Source organism: Bos mutus, chromosome 13 (assembly GCF_027580195.1).
Source record: "Bos mutus isolate GX-2022 chromosome 13, NWIPB_WYAK_1.1, whole genome shotgun sequence".
NCBI lineage: Eukaryota > Metazoa > Chordata > Mammalia > Artiodactyla > Bovidae > Bos > Bos mutus.
This window is the reverse complement of record NC_091629.1, coordinates 50,151,472-50,171,903: the sequence shown is the minus strand read 5'-3', so window position 1 is coordinate 50,171,903 and position 20,432 is coordinate 50,151,472. Positions and strand designations below refer to the sequence as shown.

Sequence of the window (20,432 nt, the reverse complement as noted above, 5' to 3'; positions counted from 1 at the left end):
GACAGCAGTTAATTCTGTTCAGCGCGTAGGGGATGGTATTACAGAGAAGGGGTTTTAGGTGGTAGGTTTTGAAAGATGAATAGGAGCTTGCCTAATAAAGAATGAGGAAAAGGCCATTCTGTGCCAAAAGAACTGTGTATGCAGAGGTGCGGCGAGGTATTCTGAGACTGGCTGCAGCTTGGGATGCTCGTAGTGGGGTCAAGGACAGCAGGCTGGAGTGAGTTGTATGAAGAAAGGCCTTGTGGCCTAGGATCAGGAACTTTCAGATCAAGGAAGGGGGTAGTGGAGCAGTGGGATCAGGCTCCCAGGGGTACCCACACTAAGCTGGGTTATAGGTGGGAAACAGGTCATGTGCCCAGGAGAGAAGATTAGGCCAAGTCAGATAGTCAGGTAGACTCCAGGGTTCAGATGCTCATCTGGCCCCTGGTGGGTCAGAGAATGCAGGGAGAAAGACCCAGGCCTAGATGCTGCAGGGCCTCAGAGAAGCCAGGGTCCAGCTCAGCTTTAGGCTGAATGATTGGTGTAACTACAGAATTTTGTGTTTATGTGAAGCTGGGGCATGTGTAAGCCTTGGAGGGGGCCTGGGCTGGGCTTGTTATGCCTGTTTTATGAAGAGATGATCCAGAGCAGCAGATGATCTGAGGCCTGGTAGAGTCCCAGACTGAACTCTGGATGAGTTCCCAGTCCAGCCTCCCCTCCTTGCCGCTCTGAAAGTTCCTGACTGAGACCTTGCCCCCATCTGTAGCCCAACGAGTACATCAAGACACTGGCCGACATGAAGGTGACGCTGAAGGAGCTATGCTGGCTGCTCCGGGATGAACGCCGAGGTCTGACTGAGCTTCAGCAACAGTTTGCCAAGGCCAAGGCCACCTGGGAAACAGAGCGGGTGGAGCTCAAGAGCCATACTGCCCTGGTGAGTGTCTCACCAGTCAGAGACATCCCTCTCCTCGTTCCTGTCTCTGCCAAGGTCTCAGCTGTCAGACTGGGAAACAGGATGGCAAGCCATGCTCCTAGAAGCATAGGAATCACTTTACTTACTTTGTGGCCCAGAGAAGGCAAGAGCCTTGACTAGATCACACAGCAAGGATACCAGAAGCAGTGGAGGCTGGGGGTCTCTGGGCTAGGAAAGGCAGGTGAGGGGTTGGCAAAGGAGCCTGGGGGCATCATGGGCACCTTTCCCACACCACAGGCTCACAGGTGAGGCCAGAACACTTAAATGCCTGTCTGCACCTGACGGCATCTTCATCCTCACACCCAGACTTCTGTGGCTTGCTGTCCTTGTAAAGTCCCCTTAACTCTCTGCTACCCGGCCCTGTTTTGCTCCGTCCACTCAAAGTGGGGGACTCCCCTCTCTACAAGCCAAATTATCAAAGAACCCTTAACCAGGAGCCCTGGGTATTTAGTCTCTGCTGTGTGCACCTGGCAGCAAGTTAGCTGCCCTCTACTGTGGTCTGAGAAGTGTGAGGGTGGCTTCCTCCCACTCAGAGTGCTCTTACCAGCCCCATCCTGCCTGCACGGCCCAGCTTCCTCCCCACTGCCCCTGCTTCAGGCTGCCTTCCCAGGCGTCACGGGCCCCTTGGAGGTGGGTACACTGGCTATCTTTGTTGGGCAAGTGACAAGACAGGCACAGAGGAGTTCAGTTTCTTCTCCAAGATCACCCAGCTAGTAAGCAGCAGACCTGATCCTCAGTCCCCAAACCTTTGCCCTCCTGGCTTCTCATGACCGTGATCCCCGCTTCTTCCCAATTCTCAAACTTCTGGCTTCCCGGTGCCACCATTCTGTTCTCCCAACCTTCCCTGCAGATCTCACAGCTCCCTTCCCATCTGCACTTTCCAGTGTCCACTGTTCATACTGCCCCGAAACCCCAGCCATTGCAGCGGCCCCTCCCCCATGGGAATCTGACTACAGCCTGGGGTGTGGGGTGCCTTGATTCTTCAGATGGCATCTTTACCTCCTGCTCCCCGCTCTCCCGAGCTTGGGACCAGGAAAGCCATTACTCTTGAGTGATTCCTGCACACGTTTTTTTTATGTTTAGACTGTGCATATCTCCCACTAACTGTAAACCCTGGTAAGTGTTGATGAAATATCCTGAGAAGCAATAACTAGGAACTTCTGCCATTGTGTAGCTATGTCACCTGGGAAGAGTAACCTCTCTGAACCTCTTCCCCCTTGGTAAAAATATCAAAAATGGTAGTTATCTTGCTGAGTTTTCTTGAGGATACACATAATGCCTGAAAAGCCCTTAGCACCGAGCTTGGTGTGTAGAAACTGTGCCACACAAGCTTTGATTGTGAGAAGAGACTAGTTCTAACTGAAGGGGTCAGTGACGGCTCCTGGGTGACGGGGTCCTCCGAGGAGAGGACCCTCCTCCCTTTGCCTACCCTCTGCTGGTGCCTTGGAGGGAAGATCATGGGAGGGGACGGCAAGGGGCCTCCCAGTGCCAGCTACCCAGTTTGCTCTTCCTTCCCCAGATGGAGCTGAAGGCTGGGAAGGGGGCTGGGGATCGGACAGGGCCTGACTGGAAGGCAGCCCTGCAGAGGGAGCGGGAGGAGCAGCAGCACCTCCTGGCCGAGTCCTACAGTGCGGTCATGGAGCTGACGCGGCAGCTGCAGATCAGTGAGCACAACTGGGCCCAGGAGAAGCTGCAGCTGGTGGAGCGGCTTCAGGGTGAGAAGCAGCAGGTGGAGCAGCAGCTAAAGGAGCTGCAGAATCGCCTGAGCCAGGTGAGGCCTGTCCCAGCCCCATCCGCCTTAAGCCACAAGTGGGGAGTTGCTGTGGGCACAGACCAGAGGGAAGACTCCTTCAGGTACTGCTGGATCCGTGTGCTCAGAGACCGTGGTAGGGACCAGGTCTTCCTTCCTGCTGGTCTCATAGGCTTGCTTTCCGTGTGTTTTATTCCAAAGCAAGATGTCCTCCAATGTGGCCTCTTTGAATTTTGTGTTCACATCCTCACAGCTTAGCATGTGCAATGGGAAGAAAGTTTTTTCTCCACGGCTCTGATCAGCCAGGTATGAGTCATATGTCCATATCTAGAGCCTACCAAAACCCTTGAACCAAGAGGGAAGAACCAAGGCTGGTTCCTCATGAAAATTAGAGTTCTCTGACCAAAAGAGGTAAATAGGAAAAACAGTCATTGACTGTAGCCTCACTACAGTTAACATGCGCCTCGCTTATCAAGCTCTGTGACTTTTTCCTTTGTTTATTATTTCAGTTGTATAAATCAGGACTTTATATAAGACTCAAATACTGCAAAAGCATACTCCGTCCCTTTCTTGCTGTTTAAATTTACATTCAGATTTTTTTTATCATTAATTGAATCATAATATATATATATATTATTTACATTTTGCCTGTTTCATAGAGAGCTGTTCACAACAGAGTGCAGAGCCATGCCATTCAGTTTAATTGCTGCTTAGCATACCTAGTGTGGAGACACCACTTTAATGTCATTCAGCTGCTGCCTGGCTGACATAGCTGTTCCAGGAACTGCAGCGTGAATTAACATAGTAATAACAACTATTACTGTATTTGAGATAATGACACTTATAAGGATGCCTATAAATGGTTGGTTTTATGATCATTTGCCAAACCCACTTTGTTGGCTCAGAGCTGCTGTCCATTTGGAAGGTGGCTCCGAGCCCATGACCTGGGTCATCTGGGCTGCGGAGTGGAGCCTGGGGAATGGCACTGCACAAAACAGGGCCCGGCTCCCCAGCTTTGCCTGTGAGTGACCACCTTCTTTATTCTTGTTCAGCTGCAGAAAGCTTCTGACCCCTGGGTCCTAAAGCACTCAGATCTGGAGAAGCAGGACAACAGCTGGAAAGAGGTGAGAGAGGTGACAGGCTCTTGGTTACACTGCAAAATCCCTCGCTTGGGGGAAATGTGACCAGGACGATGCTAATCCTGTCCCGTAGGTCACATACCCTCACCCCCTTGGGCTCCTCAATCCTGAGGTCTCTACTTCATGATTCCAGCCTTAAGACCTGTGAAGGTCCCCTCCTTGCCAGCTCCATCCTTCCATGCCTGGGGAGAAAGGTTAGGTGTCTCTCTGTTTTAATTATGCTCTTCTCAAAAACAGGGCCTCCAAAAGAGCTTTGTGATCCTGGGCAAGTCACTCTGTCTTTTTGGGCCCCAGTTGCCTCACTGGTAAAATAAAGTCATATTTTCTGCCTTAGCCCAGCCCAGCTTCTGGAGATTAATCAGTGAAGTTTGCTTCTGAACCTCAGGGGCACTGTCCATATAGCAACACACTGAGTAAAGAAACAGTGACCATACAAGCCCTTGCTCATGACAGCCTGAGGATGTGGTGAATTAGATTTGGTTGCAGCAAAAGCCAATTCTGGGGAACTGGAGTAAGAGAGGATTTCATTAGGGCCTTAAGAGGGCTGGTGATGCCGGGTCAGAAAACTGGTGCAAGTCTTGGTTCTGGAACGAGGGTGGGGCAAACCCCAAACAAGACCTCAGGTCACTGCTTTCACCTTCAACTGAGCAGTGGCTACTGGTTGCTTTGTTGCTGCCATTACATTCACAGTAAGTTCTAAATAGACTCTCTTGGGTTCTCCCTTGGACTGTGGATTGGCCAAGCTTGCATCACATACCTATGGGGGCGGGGTTAGATGCACTATAGCCAGAAACTGACCAATGGGCTTTTAGATCGGTGCTAACAATACTCTTGCTCTACAGGAGGAGACTCAGGCAGAGGGGCTGGGGCCAGCTCCCACATTGTGGCCAGACTGACCCTTTCCTGTCTCTCTTCCATGACAGACCCGCAGTGAAAAGATCCATGACAAAGAAGCTGTTTCTGAAGCTGAGCTTGGGGGAACCGGCTTAAAGAGGTGCTGGCAGCCCCTTCCCCTTGCCCTGTCCGCAGCCCCACCCCCTGCCCCGCCCCCGGCCTGCGGTCTGGCCTGCCACTTTGCCTTTCTTCTTTGCTCCATGTGCCCAGCACTGCTCCTCCACTGAATTGAGAGAACATGGGGATATGTTTTTATGGAACCCCAGCCACTTAGGAGCTGGAAAACTTTGGGTGATAGCAATGCTAGCCTGAGATTTTTTTTTTTATTCTAGTCATGGAAAATGGGCTCCAGCATATCCTAGCTGAGAAAGAAACTGTTTAGCTCCTTTTGGGGTTCTTCCTGTCTCTGGAGTTTGGAGAGTCCTACTGGACCTCTATTCCTGGTAGTACTGAGCATCATCCTCTGGGCCCAGCCCTGTGCTATAGCCAGGGAACCCCCCGGGGCTCTCAAGACCATGTCTCCACCATTAGGAAACCCATGAAGAGAGTTGGGGTAACAGAACCCCACAGGCACCATGTGAGCAGCCCAAAGCCAGGTGAGCCCCAGGAAGGAGGGTGGCTCTGGAGTTGTGATGTGAGATTTGAATTTCAGCACTGCAGGTTCTAGCTCTGTGCCCTGGTGCTGTACTTCCCATCTCTACCTATGGGGTAACAGAAACTGGCCCCTAGACTTGTCCGAGGACTGAATGGTCTGACGTGTGCAGTGCTGTCACGTATGCCTGGCACTTACAGTCATCAGACAGCACGCACACCAGCTCTGGGCCAGAGATTAAGTGGTGTCCTAGATCCTGTTATTATTTGTTGTTAGTTACTCAGTTGTGTCTGACTCTTTGCAACCACATGGACTATAGCCTTCCAGGCTCCTCTGGCCATGGAATTCCCCAGGCAAGAATACTGGAGTGGGTTGCCATTCCCTTCTCCAGGGGATCTTCCCAACCCAGGGATCAAACCTAGGTCTCCTGCATTGCAGGCAGATTCTTTACTGTTTGAGCCACCTGGGAAGTCCTAGATTGGGCTCCCCCAAAAGTAAGCCTTCAGGCAAGGATTTGAGTGCAAATGGGACATTTGGGAGGGGATTCCAGGAAAAGTCTGGAAGTGAGACAGGAAAGGGAAGGCACTATAAAGGAGGTGTTATCAACCAGGTTACACGTGGGCAGCTGGAGCTATTTCACAACATTGCTGGGAGCCAGAGTGGAGCGTGAGTTCTTGCACCTACGGGGACCTGGGGACTGGTATCAAATTACCAAACCCCACCCATGGTTTGTTGATGGCTATGTCTATACATCATGTGAAATTTTTAGTTTCCACACAGTGGTAAAGAATCTGCCTGCAATGCAAGATATGTGGGTTCCATCCCTGGGTCTGGAAGATCTGGAGAAGGAAATGGCAACCCACTCCAGTATGCTTGCCTGGGAAATCCCATGGACCGAGGAGCCTGGTGGGCTACAGTCCATGGGGTCACAAAAGGGCTGGACATGACTTCAGCAACTAAACAACAACTGGGTGGAGGCCAAGTATGCTTCTGCAGACAGAAAAAAAGCCCTCAGATGGAGAATGGCAGGTGCTCGGACCATGCAGTACTGCACCTGTGGGTGTGCGTGTGGAGGGAGTGAGAGGCAGGGCACCAACAGCATCTTTCACAAGAGGTGAGCAGGACCGCCATGGTCCCAGGTCCTGTGAAGCGCAGGGACCAGCGAGGAAGACCAGAGTGCTTGCTCTGTATAAGGCATCTTCCACTAACTCAGCCATTCTCTCTGCTCTTCCCCAGGACCAAATCTGTTTCCTCCATGTCGGAGTTTGAGAGTTTGCTGGACTGTTCCCCGTACCTCGCCGGGGAAGCCTCCCGGGGCAAAAAGCTGCCCAACAGCCCTGCCTTTGCCTTCGTGGGCGCCCAGCCAGTGGACCCTGAGAAGGGTGCCCCCGAACAGCCAGGGCTCTCGCCCCGTGACTGCAACCGCCTGGGTGCCCTGGGCTGCCCGGAGCCGGCGGGGAGGCAGATGCAACGCAGCTACACAGCACCCGACAAGACGGGCATCCGCGTGTACTACAGCCCCCCGGTGGCCCGGCGCCTGGGCGTCCCGGTGGTCCATGACAGGGAGGGGAAGATCATCATCGAGCCGGGCTTCCTCTTCACCACAGCCAAGCCCAAAGAGTCGGCCGAGGCGGACGGGTTGGCCGAGAGCTCCTACAGCCGCTGGCTCTGCAACTTCTCCCGGCAGCGCCTGGACGGGGGCTCCGGGGGCGGCCCCTCGGCAGCAGGGCCTGGCTTCCCTGCAGCCCTACATGACTTTGAGATGTCGGGGAACATGAGCGACGACATGAAGGAGATCACCAACTGCGTGCGCCAGGCCATGCGCTCGGGCTCGCTGGAGCGGAAGGTGAAGAGCACGTCCAGCCAGACGGTAGGCGTGGCCAGTGTGGGCACGCAGACCATCCGCACGGTCAGCGTGGGCCTGCAGACCGACCCGCCCCGCGGCAGCCTGCACGGCAAGAGCTGGTCGCCGCGCGGCTCCTCGCTCGTGTCCGTGCGCAGCAAGCAGATCTCATCTTCCCTGGACAAGGTGCATGCGCGCATCGAACGGCCCTGCTGCTCACCCAAGTACGGCTCGCCCAAGCTCCAGAGGCGCTCTGTGTCCAAGCTGGACGGGGCCAAGGACCGCAGCCTGTGGAACCTGCACCAGGGCAAGCAGAACGGCTCAGCCTGGGCCCGCTCCACCACCACGAGGGACAGCCCTGTGCTGAGGAACATCAATGACGGGCTGTCAAGCCTCTTCAGCGTGGTGGAGCACTCGGGGAGCACGGAGTCGGTCTGGAAACTTGGCATGTCCGAGGCCCGGGCCAAGCCTGAACCGCCCAAGTACGGCATCGTGCAGGAGTTCTTCCGCAACGTGTGCGGTCGGGCGCCGAGCCCCACGGCGTCCACGGCTGGGGAAGAGGGCTCCAAGAAGCCGGAGCCCCTCTCCCCCGCCAGCTACCATCAACCCGAGGGCATGGCTAGGATCCTGAACAAGAAGGTGGGCAAGTCGGGCGGCAGTGAGGAGGCCAGGCTCTCCGTGCTCCCGCAGGTGGGGAAGGATGGAATCACTCGAGATGGAGATGGAGCCACGGTCCTTCCCAATGAGGTAGGTGGGTTGGGGGCGAGGTGCCCTTTTTCTTTTGAGGTGCATTTGTCTTATAAATGGGTAAATTGTTAAAGTATTTGATAAGTGTTACTGAATTTCCTTTCCAAAGACTTTGTTGAGTTTCTAGAACCCCCAAGAGTATATGGTGAGTGTTTTACTTCCCTATACTCTCTGGCTGCGTTAAATTAAAAAAAAAAAAAAAAAACACTTTAAAATATTCCTATTTTTTTAATGAAAAAAAACCTTTGTTAGTTTAATATACATACTGTAAAAAAATATGGCTTATTGAATTCTTACAAACTGAACACAGCCATTATATTAGAGTTCCTTGGAGAAACTTGGGAGTAGGCTTTGTGGTTATGCATGCGTGAGAATGTGTGTGTGTGTATAGAGACAGACAGAGACAGAGACAGAGAGACTGAGTCCAGAAGCCTGAAAACAGAAGAGCCAACGTTATAGTTCCAGTACAGCACATATAGCTGATGTAGTTCCAGTCTAAAGGTCATCAGGCAGGAAGAATTCTTTCTTACTCACAGAGAGTCAGCCTCTGGGTTCTGTTCAGTAGGCCAACTGATTGGATGAGGCTCACCCACGTTAGAGAGAGCAAGCAGCTTTACTCTGTCTACTGGTTTAAGTGTTAATCTCAGTCAAAAGCATCCTCGCAGAAGTACCCAGGATAGTGTTTGAGCAGGTGTCTGGACCTGTGGCCCAGTCAAGTTGACACAAAATTAATCATCATAATCACATAACCACAACTGTATCACGAAACCAGTAATACAAAGCTGATTGTATTTTGCATGTTGGTTGACCCAAACATTTTTCAGTATGTAAAATATGCTTATTACCCATTGATCCAGTAGTTCTCTTAAGAATGTAGCCAATGGAAATTTTTACAGAGGTGGATATGTATATAAAGAAATGTATTGCATTATTAATAAAAATTGCTAAGACTTACTAGGCACTATGCCAACAGTTTGTTGTGATCACAACAGACTTTGAGGAAAAAATCCGGGCTGAGATCAAAGTTGATCACAACAACTTTGAGAAAAAAATCAAGGCTCAGAGAGGTTAAAAAACTTGTTCGAGGTCACATAGCTGGTAAGTAACTGGGCTAGAATTTGAACCAACCAATCAAGTTTTACAGCAGCACGTTTTTGGTGCTTTTTGAAGTATAGTTGCCATACAATATTATATAAGTTACAGGTGTGTAATATAGTGATTCATGATTTTTAAAGTTTATACTCCACTTGTAATCATTATTAATATTGACTATATTCCCTGTGCTGTAAAATATATCCTAGTAGCTTATTTTTCAGAGAAGGCAATGGCACCCCACTCCAGTACTCTTGCCTGGAAAATCCCATGGGCAGAGGAGCCTGGTGGGCTGCAGTCCATGGGATCTCGAAGAGTCGGACACGACTGAGCGACTTCACTTTCACTTTTCACTTTCATGCATTGGAGAAGGAAATGGCAACCCACTCCAGTGTTCTTGCCTGGAGAATCCCGGGGACAGGGGAGCCTGGTTGGCTGCCGTCTATGGGGTCGCACAGAGTCGGACACGACTGAAGTGACTTAGCAGCAGCAGCAGCTTATTTTTATTCCTAATAATTTGTACCTCTTAATCCCCTACCTCTATATTGCCTCTTCTTCCTTCCCTCTCACCATTGGTAACCATGAGTTTGTTCCCTATATCTGTGGGTCTGATGCTTTTTTGTTATATTCACAAGTTTGTTGTATTTTTTAGATTCCACATATAAGTGATGTCATTCAGTATTTGTCTTCCCCTGTCTAACTTAACTTTACCTAGTGTAATGCCCTCCGAGTCTATCCACGGTAATGCAAATGGCAAAATTACTTTTTTTTTTTTAATAGTTGAGTAGCATTCTATCCATTCATCTATTGATGGACACTTAGGTTTCCATATCTTGGCAATTGTAAATAATGTATAGCAGCACTTTTAACCATTATCCCTGTGTGTTGGTAGTAGTAAAAAAAATTAGAAACTACTTAAAACACATAAAAAATGAGTTGGATGAATAAATTAAGCTATTTCCACTCAGTGGGATACTGTGTGGCCATTAAAAAGAAAGAGATCTGGACATACATAATGACAAAAAAGTATTCATGTCTTTGCGATTACAAAGTAAACTATAGGAGTTGAGATCATTTTGGTAAAGGTATGTTCCAGAATTTATTTATGTATATTCCAGAGTTTATTATATTCTGGAATGTTTGGGTTTTTTTGTTTTGCTTTTTTGTCTGTACTGGGTCTTTTTTGCGGCACACAGGCTTTTGCTAGTTGCAGTGTGCAGGCGTCTCTCTAGCTGCAGTGCATCAGCTTAGTTGCCCCATGGCATATAGGATCTTAGTTCCTCGGCCAGGGGTCGAACCCGAGTCCCCTGCATTGGAAGGTGGATTCTTAACCACTGGACCACCAGGGAAGTCCCTGAAATGTTATTTATGAACACTCATTACTGTTTTATTTATGAGCGTTCATTACTGCTCTAATGGAAGAAAATACGTTTTTAAAATTGGTTCAAAGAGGGGCTACAGCTCCTAGGAACTGGTCCCGGGGCACAGCTGAGTCCAGATTGCTTGCCTGGCTGGCCACCCAGTCCCGGGGTGGGCGGTCAGTCGGTGCCTCCAGGCTCCTCCTGACTTCTCTCTCTCCCCCCACAGGATGCAGTGTGTGACTGCAGCACCCAGTCTCTCGCCTCCTGCTTCGCCCGGCCATCCCGCTCTGCCATCCGCCACTCTCCATCCAAGTGCAGGCTGCACCCTTCAGAGTCTGGCTGGGGTGGGGAGGAGCGGGCAGCCCCGCCCAGCGAGTGATAGAGTAGCGGAGCTCCTCACCTCGACCAGCCCCCGTCCCTGGACAGCCAAAGGGAACCAGTGGAGAGGAGAAGATGCTTGGGGCCCGCAAGCTCCCTGCATCTCTCGCCCTGGAGGGCTGCATCTCTGCCATGGAAGCGCTTTCCCAGCCAGGTAAAGCGGGGTCTCCTGCTGACTGCTGGGTGGTGATCTCTGACTTCCCAGGGGAAGGCAGTGAGTGGGAGAAAGACCAAAACTGGGTTTCAGAAGCGTCTCCAGAGAGATCCGTTGAGAGCTGATTCCTGGGTCATAAGTTGGGAGAGCCTTGCCTGGTTCCACCCACACCCACTTCTGAGAAGAGCCAAGGAAAGGATCTACTTCCAGCCATGCGCCTCAGGGAAAAGGGCTCACAGAGATGTTCCTGGCCAACCACATCCCTATTCATGGGGAGGAAACACCGATGAGAAGAACAGGCTTTGCTCTAGGGCTCAATGTGGGGTGTCTGGTGGAGCTGAGCTGGGCGTCACCCCATCCCTCTCTTCCCTCCGCCACCGCCTCCTCCTTCCAGCCCTGCTGCTCTGGATTGCTGCAGCTCTAGGGGATATGATAGGGCAGTAGCCACAGTCAGGTATCTGCTTGGAATCCTGGGGCCCTGGATCTCCCTGCCCATAGCTCAGATGCAGCAAGACCTAGAACGTGAGGTAGAAATGTGCAGGACCCAGGGTCGGGGAGCCACTGGCACTACCTTTCTTGTTAAGTTGACTTGGGGGGACCCCAGCCTTTCCAGGAGACTCCTTGAGGACAGACATAGGTAGAGTCCATCTCAAGACCTGGTGCACAGATAAATAAATGCCTAACTGCCCACTGCCTTGATTGCTGGGGGCTCTTGCCCCAGCACCCTGGAGGGGTGCCTCATCTCCACTGTGTTTACATCCTGCAGCTGGTGGAGGGCAAAGATGTTCCCCAAAAGAGGCCCCCGGTTGGCCAGATCAGGCCCAGGAGCCTTCCACGAGGCCGGTGCCCCGGGACATGGCAATAGACTGGGGCCTGGAAACACATTTCTTGCCGAGGTTGTTTATTTTGAGTTTTTCTTACTATAAATATTTAAGGTGGTTTTACTTTATTTTAATAATTTAATTTACCCCAAAGTCCCTAAGGTAATTTATTGGAGGTTGAGACATGTACTCTCATCACTGGGACAATGCAAGGCTTTAACACGATGGATGGGTGTAAGGTCCTCTCTGTGGACAAGGCAACTCAGCAGGCGCTCTGGTCTCCTGGTTCAGGTTTGGAGGGGGCCCCAGCAGAGGTCCCCACAAATCTGCTGACCCTTTGGCCTCAGAGCACCACTTCTATGCTCCACACCTGCTACTTGCCCGGCCCCCAGCCGTGAGATTGTAAATACAGACAGGACAGAGGGCCAGCAGCACCGCTTTCCAATCACTTCCCATTTTCCTTCCTCCTTCTGACACCTTTTTTTTTGGTTTCTAATGAGTCCAACACAGATTACTAAGGCTTTTATCAAGAGCATGGAGATCTCTCCAAGTTCCCTAAGTGAGAACTCGCAGGAAAACAGGACTGAACTTCGAGAATGTTGTTTATTGCAGCTTTGCACATGGATCTGAGAGTGTCTGCCAGCCTGCCTCAGTTCTCACCAGCCTCCAGCCTTTTCACCAGCCTCTCTCCTTAGCCTTACGGACTCTCCAGGCTCGTCTCTCAGTCCGAACCCCACTGCCCACCCTTCCCCGTTGCATGTGAGCTGTCTGAGCTATCGGACGGATTGCAGCACAGCTCATTGCAGTGGTGACAGGGCAGGGGAATGCAGGGGGTCTCCCCCTGGTGCCAGTGAACCCATTTTGGTTGCACACGTACCTGCATATCTGTGTGTAACTGGTTGGGGGCTCAGAATGAAAACATCAGGATAAAGTGGCTTATCTGTGAATTTTCTATCAGGAAGACTGAAAGCCGGCAGCTTTGCTAGTGTGTCCCCTAGGACTCAGGAGATGCCTCTGCGCTCCCACCCACCAGCCCCCAGTCTTGCCCTTTCTGGGGCACCTGGACCAGTTACCCAAATACCTTCATCTCCATTGCCTATCGGCAGAACTTTGGGGTCACATTAGTACAACCAGCCACTTCCTCATACCATAGTGACCTGTGTGGGCAGAGCAGGCAGGTCAGTGGAGCCAAGGGCCAGGCCCCTCTGGAATGCCAGTGCTCCCACCCAAGAGGTCAGGGGAGCCCCTCCAATGCCATCTCCAAGGGAGGGGGGTTCACACCAGGCCACAAGCTACCAGAGGCCTTGTGCCACCTCCCCGGGCTGCAGAGGGCCAGGGAGGCTGTACTTCTAGCCTTGGGGAGGAATCCTCACGAGACCTGGACCCTGCTGACTGCTCAGCCTTACCATCATTGTTCTCATCCAAGATTGTCCTTGCATTCTCGTTGTCTTAGCGCCTGGCCGCCCAGCCCTCAGCCAGTGTCAGAGGCCTCAGACCTTGGTTTTCAGTAAAGTCCCAGTTTCTGCTTCCTGCATGCCACTGGGCAAGGTCACTCATCACTGTTCCTACAGAAGCCTCTGGACATGGGGCTTGATGGGGTTGAAAATGTTACATGTAAATATTGGTTTGATTTGGGTTTTAGCATTTTAATTAGTAACTGGTTGTGTTTTCTTTTTGGGGGGTGGGGGGTTGTCTTGTAAAAACTCTCTACTCTTTTGGAATGTAATTTCTAAGTTTGTTTGTTCCTTCAAATGCCTTTTAAGTCTTGGTAACATTCCGGAAGCAGAAAACTGCCTGGCCCACCGTGAGGACTCCCCAGGAGCACCGGGTCCCAGGAAGGAACACTGCCCTTTTCCCCTTTCTTCTTTGCTGCCTCTTTACTCTCAGCAACTTCCTTCTCTTCCTCGCCCTCTATCCTTCTTTTTCCTCTCCTTTCCATCTTTGTTCTCTTCAGCCAAAGTCCCAAGGAACCCCGGGGTCCTAATTCCCTACAGGCCCCTAGGCTTGGATCCATTGTGTTGGCACAGTTGGTTGAGGGGAAATGGAAGACCAGTTGCCATGACTGACCCCAAACTGGATGATCTTGTGTTTCTGACATCTGACCTCTTCCCATAGCCAAATCAGACCCTCCTGGGGGCAATGATGTCTGTATTTGAAATGAAAATCAAATTACTCTGGCATGTCAGTGGCCCCTAGATCCTGCATGCATGAGGTATCAATATTCAAGTCCCTGTCACCCTGGCAGCCCTCTCCCCCCCAATTTTGTCCCCACCAAAGGCTGACCAATTTAAAAAACCCCTTCTAAGAGGTCTTGCTGAAAACGGACCCTTCCCTTGGTCTCCCCAGGGATGCTCCTCTACCAGCTGCTTTCCCAGGTGACAAAGTTGAGGGTTTAAGACTTCACCCTCTTGTGCCCTGATTGCCACATGGCTCTCTCCTGCCTGCCTGCATCCACTTTTCATGGTTTCATCACATGGCCTGTTCTCCTCTTGCCCATCCAACTTCTAGGGCCTTCCTCCCTCTCCTCTCCCATCTAGAATGCCCTCCCCAGCTTTGCCAGTCTTCCAGGCTCATCAGCCCCCCAATCTCACCACCTCTTCATTAATAATTAAGTCCCTGGACACCTTTTCTAGAGCACATGGCTATTTAGAAATTGCTTCCCCTGCCACATCTCCTTCAGGCTTCTACATGCTAACTCTGGGAGGCAACCTTGGCAGGACAAGGTTTAGTGCTCCCATTTTACAGATGAGGAAACTGAGGTACAGGTCTCATTCCAGAGTCACCTAACTAGGAAGTCATCAAGTTCAGACTAGAACCTAGGTCCACTGGAACCCTCAGTCCAACCTTGTCCCTTGCTGTGTTAACCTACTGCTCCACTGGGGGCTTTGTGTGGGTGCAGAATACCCAGACTATGCCACTGCCCAACCCAGACATAAAACCAGTCTACCCTGAATCTCTGGACCTGTGTGTCCCAGAGGGTGGTGTGGGGACCCCTGCATCAGAATCCTCTGTGGACATGTCCAAAATGCAGCTTCTTGGCCCCCACCTCACCCCAGAGGGCCAGGAATCTGCATATCTAACAAACTCCCAGAGAGATCCTAAATACCAGTGCATACCATTGATGTTCACAGCCTTGACCATTGTTGTTCAGTTGCTCAGTCATGTCTGACTCTTCGTGACCCCATAGACTGCAGCACGCCAGGCTTCCCTGTCCTTCACCATCTCCAATTAGGCCATCTTTTTTAAGCCCAATAACCACGGTGTTATATCTTTAGAAGAGCCTTGAGCTGAGAATTAGGGGACCTGGTCCTCAACCCAGCTCTGATTTGGGTTAATTATGCTGAGAATTTCCAAAAAGCACTGGAGGCAATTTACAATCCTAATCGTGAAGTTCAGTAAGACAACAGGAAAAAAAAAAAAGGGGGGCAAAAGGCAAGAGGAATTATCATTCCCCAAATCTATCTTCCCAGGTGGCACAGTGAGTAAAGAATTCTCCTGCCAGCGCAGGAGATATGGGTTTGATCCCTGGGTTGGTAAGATCCCCTGGAGGAGGAAATGGCAACCCACTCCAGTGTTCTTGCCTGGAAAATCCCATGGATAGAGGAGCATGCAGGACTACAGTCCATGGGGTTGCAAAGAGTCGGACAGAACTGAGCAACTAAGAGCACGTGCACACGCGCGTGCGCACACACACACACTTATATCTATCTGACATGATCCCCATAATCCTGCAATTAAATTTTACTCTGGAGTTTCCTGGCAGCCATGGTGAAAAGGGAAGCACATCAACTTTCACGACTCTCATCATCCAGTCATGGGAAGTGACAATATTTGCCCCAGGAGGCAAATTCTTATGCTAATTTAGAGCATGCGTCCTTTCTTCAAAGGCCACTAAGTCAGTTGTGGTATGAACCTAAAATGCAAGGATGTTTTCCAGGTCACTGAACTGAACTGATTTTAAAGATAATAAACTGCCACTGACTTGAATGACCTTGACCCCAGAGCATGTGGCTAGTCTGTGCCTCTGTTCCTCCAGCTGCAAAGTGGAAGAAATCCTACCTCACATGGCAGTGCTGAGGACCAAATACAATACTGTGCCTGAGTCTACGTGGGCAAACATAAGGTTCTACACTGATCTAAAGTGGTCTGATCACACTCATTGTCCCCTAGTGCCCTCACTAGTCTTAGTGAGTGGAAAGGCTAATAAATTGGACCAGTCCTCTCACTTTTTAAAAAATTGTGGCCCAAAATACATAATATAAAACTTACTGTTTTAGCCCTTTTAGTGGCTTTAAATACATTCACACAGTGGTACAACCATCAGGACTATCCATTTCCAGAACTTTTTCATCACCCCAAACTGAAACTCTGTACCCACTAACAGTAACTCCCCATCCTTCCCTCAGGCCCCTGATAACCGCTATTCCACGTTCTGTCCCTATGAATTTACCTGTTCTAAGTATTCCCAGTGGAATCACACAGTGTTGGTCCTTTTTTGTCAAACCCCTCACTTTTTTGGATGAGGAATTGGCCCAGAGAAGGGAGTTCCTCACCCAAGGTCACACAGCAAACTGGAGGCAGAGTCAGGACCAGAATTCAGGTTTCCTGACTCCCAGCAGGTTCTGCATTCCCGGGGGTGAGTGAGACCCCACCTACCATTCCCTGATCTTGGCTGAACCCTGTCTTCTCTCTGGGCTCAGCCTGTTTGCTTCCCACCACCCATCCATCCTTTGTTTTATCACCTTCCTCCAAAGCCTCCCCTTCTGCCTCCTCTTCTCTGACTGATTCCCACCAGCAGACCGAGTGGCCCTGACCCATGGCCAGGTTTTCCTCTTCTGAGCCCCGGGCTTCTTTGTAGCACCCACCCCCTTCAGACCTCCCAGAATGGCCTCCTGTGGATTTCCTGGCCCTTCAGGCTCACATCCCCATCCTCCCGTGTCTGTGGTCTCCCAACTCCTGATGTTTGCTTTCAGATCTGATTGTATTTCCTGGGTTCTGTTTTGTTTTCTCACACTGAAGGGGGAACCTTTCCCCGATGCCTCAGGCTGGGCTTGGCCCAGTGACCGCCCCCAGCCCAGAAAGACACCCCCATCTCACCCTTGAGTCCCATTTTCTTCTGTCCACAGCCTCCCGACAGGACCCCAGCACTATCCACTGGGATTTGGCGGAGGTCACTGGGACCCCCATTTTGGCCTCCCCTATCCTGCCCAGTCCTCCATAGCCTTATTTGTAAAGCAGATGCAGCCTGACTTGGGTTCTTCCCTCCTCTCCCTGGCCATCTGTCCGTCCATCTGCCTGTCCATTTGACATCCCACCATCCTCTCTACCCTCCCCTGGATCTCTCTGCCTCTGAATAGCTTGCCCTGGCGGAACCTGTAGCCCACCCTGGCATTACCCCTTATCCCTTCCGTAGTATTTGCAGTTTGCAAAGTCCACAGAGCCAAGAACCAAAGGGAACTGGTGACAAGGTGACCCCTTGTCTAGGGCTGCCCCACCCTACCCTTCCCCACACCGTCCTTGGACCCTCCTTTGTCTACCCCATCAGCCTTGCTCCCCTCCCTTCCTGCCCTTCACCAGCTCCCTGAACCCCAGGCAGTAAGGAAAGGAGCTCTGGTTTCCCCTAAGCATCCTTGAAGGGCCAAAGTCATCAAGGCCCGACCATCTTGTCTTTCTCCGCTCTATACCACTCGAACTGCTCCTGTGAAAAGGAATTTCAGCCAGGATTTTGGAGACCTGGCCCAGGTCTGGGCAGTTGTCCTAACTTCTCTGTGTTTGGTTGGTTGTATGATTTTACGAAGATGATCCTTAGGGACCCCAGAGCACGCCTCATGTTTTTGGGTCCTGCATCACCATCCTCTCTCCACTGGGCCCTGGTGTCCTGGCTCCTCTCTCAGCTCCGCGACTGACCTCTGTGCCTTAGTTTACTTCTCTGCACAGGGGGGCTCACCACAAGTCTATTCCTGGCAGCTTCCCAATTTGGTGCCTCTAAGGCAGGGCCTTGGCAGCTGTGGCCCAGCTCCCTGGCACTGTCTTCTTAGGGCACCAAGTTGCTGAGGATGAGATGCCTGGAGGTTCTCAAAGAAGCCAGAGCATCACCTGGGAACTTGACAGAAATGCAAAGTATTGGCCCCACTCAAGAACTACAAAACTAGAACTTTGGCGGGGGTGGGGGGAGGGCAGCAATCGGGGGGTTTAACAAGCCCTCTAAATGATTCTGATATACATAGGCGTTTACTACCTGCCGATCTAAACCAGCAAATAGTGTGGCCTGGTGAAGGACCGAGGCTGGTCCTGCCCAGGAACAAGTGGGAAACATCAAGCTCATCTGGATTTCTGAGGCTGGGAACCCTGGCCATCCCTACCCAAACCAAAACACAACTGTGTTCTCCTCTTCCCAGAAACTGGGGGGCTGGGGAAAGGCAGGCATTTTTCCTTTCCCTACCCCTGGCTTGGTTCCAGTTCTACCCACCTCTCCTACTTGTCTGGGTTTTACTAAAGGTTGTATAGGGTTGTGCCAGCCAGGCAGGGGGTTGGCATCCTGGGGGGGGGGCGGGGAGCAGGGGACAAAAGACCCTGACCCTTTATCCCTTGGGAATCTCACCATAGGCTTATGGCTTCTTTTCAAATGGAAAGAAACTTAGGTTCTCAAAGAAAGACTCCTAAATCCCCAGCCAGCTCCTCCTCCTCCTCCTCCTCCTCCTCCCACCTTCAGGGAGACCTTATAGACAGTGCCAAAAAGCAGCTCCTGCCCCTAGGGGCTGAGGGGAGAGGACCAAAAGCTGTCCCTCAACCTGGCCCCCCATCCCGAACCCCCCGCCAATACTGTGAAACCCCCTTCCTGACCATCCCGGTTTCCTGGTGTGGACCCTGAAGTGGGCCCAAGGGGTCCCCAGGGAAAGGCCTTTGGGAAGGAAGGGACCAGGGGCATCCTTGGGCCAAACTCTCTGCCTCTCCTGTCCACTCTTTCTCCTCCCTACTCCTTTCTTCAGAAGGCTCCTTCCCAGGAGGTATTGGGTGCTAGACAACCGTGGTCCAGTCCGCCAGCTCTCCTTCCCTCCCGTGTCTTATTTCAGACATGAGAATAACTGTACAGTGTAAACTTACAAAGGGTTTTTAATGGTTGTAGATTGGAAATAAAGTATGTCATATGAACAGTTTCCATGGACTTGGCTTCTCTGATTTCTCATGTGAGGTGGGTGCGGTCCCCAGCAGATCTGGAACTTGACTCAACCCCACACCCAGTTGCCTGGGAAGGAGGGAGTCCTGGGAATGCCACAGCCAACTGGCTGGTCTGGGGTCACTTGGGAGGAGCCACCAGGGGCTCCCAGCTACTGACTGCTGACACCTCAGAGTATCCCATGAAGGGTGGTAAGGCCACAGCACAGAGGAACAAATGCAGAGTCATCAAAAATGGAATTGAACTTTCTACAGAAGACTTCAAATATTTATCACAAAAAAATGACGGGTTAATTATCTATTACAGTATAATTAAATTATCCCCAAACATTTATTATATCACAGATGACATGGGTCAGGGATTCAAGAGCTAAGTTGTTCCGACTCAGGGTCTCCTGAGGGTGCAGTCAAGTGTCAAATCAGGCAGCAATCATGTGAAGGCATGATTGGGGCTTGGAAGATCCATTCCCAAGCCGGGTTACTCATGCCTGGTAAGTGAGGGTGGGCAGGAGGCCTCAGTTCCTCCCCCTGTGGACCTTGCCCTAGGGCTGTTTGAGTATCCTCACAACATGGCAGTTGGCTTGCCTTAGAGCAAGTGATCTATAGGAAAGCAGAAGAGGTCACAGTGTCTTTTATGACTTAAGCCTTGAAAATCATACACTATCATTTCTGCAGTATCTCACTAGTTATACAGATTAGCCGTATTCCTTTTGGAAGAGAACTATACAAGGGCATGAACAGCAGAAAGTGGAGGTCGTTGGGGGCTATCTTGGAAGCCAGCAACCACATGAAAATTATTTATTTTTTTTTGTGGAATGTTAGTTTTCAGACCAGGGGTTGAATATCGGCCCTCAGCAGTGAGAGCAATGAGTCCTAACCACTAGATCACCATGGAATTCCAGATCTCTTTTTTGAGGGTCTAACAACAGCCAGGCCTGTGCTGGGCATTGAGGGTAACAATATATGAACCTGAGAAAGAGGAAAGCAAATTCAGTGGCCAAGGGGTGGTCAGGGAGCTGGAGGGATCAGGAAAGGCTGCAATGATTCCTAAGGTTGAGATGTTGACAGATGAAGGAGGTGGTGATGTGTTGCAGGCAGGAGATGGAGACAATATGTTCCAGGAAGAGGGAACAGCATGTAGAAAGCTTAGTAGTAAGAAAGGAGAGCAGGATCAGGGAACTGAAAGAGATCACTGGTGTGGGGAACGATGAAAGAGGCTGGGTGAGATCACACAGTGCCTTATGAGGGAAGGAATGTCTACATCATGTGGACAGTAGAGAGTCATGGAAGAACTGAAAGTAGGGGAAGGACCTAGAGGATGTACTGGTTCTGGATTCCACGAGGCAACATACTTGCCCGCCGTGCAACGAGCTGAAGGAGTGGGGTGGGAAGAGAAGGAACTAGGCTCCAGAAAGTGATACTCAGGGAACAAAGAGCAACTTTCTGCTTTAGACATCTGTTGGGAGTCAACATGCTAGAACCACACGGTGGAAATTTCAGGAAGGCAGATTTCTGCCTACCACCAGAAAACTT

At 51.0% G+C, this 20,432-nt stretch overlaps 1 protein-coding gene across 2 annotated transcripts in view; it reads left to right on the top strand.

Moving 5' to 3' along the window:
* MTCL2 (microtubule crosslinking factor 2) overlaps positions 1-18,877 on the top strand; it is a 75,689-nt gene extending 56,812 nt beyond the window's left edge. Inside the window, exons 10-15 of one of the 2 annotated variants that reach the window (XM_070381695.1) lie at positions 746-913; positions 2,472-2,723; positions 3,755-3,826; positions 4,765-4,835; positions 6,564-7,917; positions 10,597-18,877. In XM_070381695.1, the coding sequence (XP_070237796.1) occupies positions 746-913; positions 2,472-2,723; positions 3,755-3,826; positions 4,765-4,835; positions 6,564-7,917; positions 10,597-10,749 (2,070 nt within the window). In that variant the 3' untranslated portion in view covers positions 10,750-18,877. The remainder of the gene's footprint in view (positions 1-745; positions 914-2,471; positions 2,724-3,754; positions 3,827-4,764; positions 4,836-6,563; positions 7,918-10,596) is intronic. The other variant, XM_070381696.1, reaches the window with a different exon arrangement.
* Positions 18,878-20,432: the final 1,555 nt, after the last annotated feature.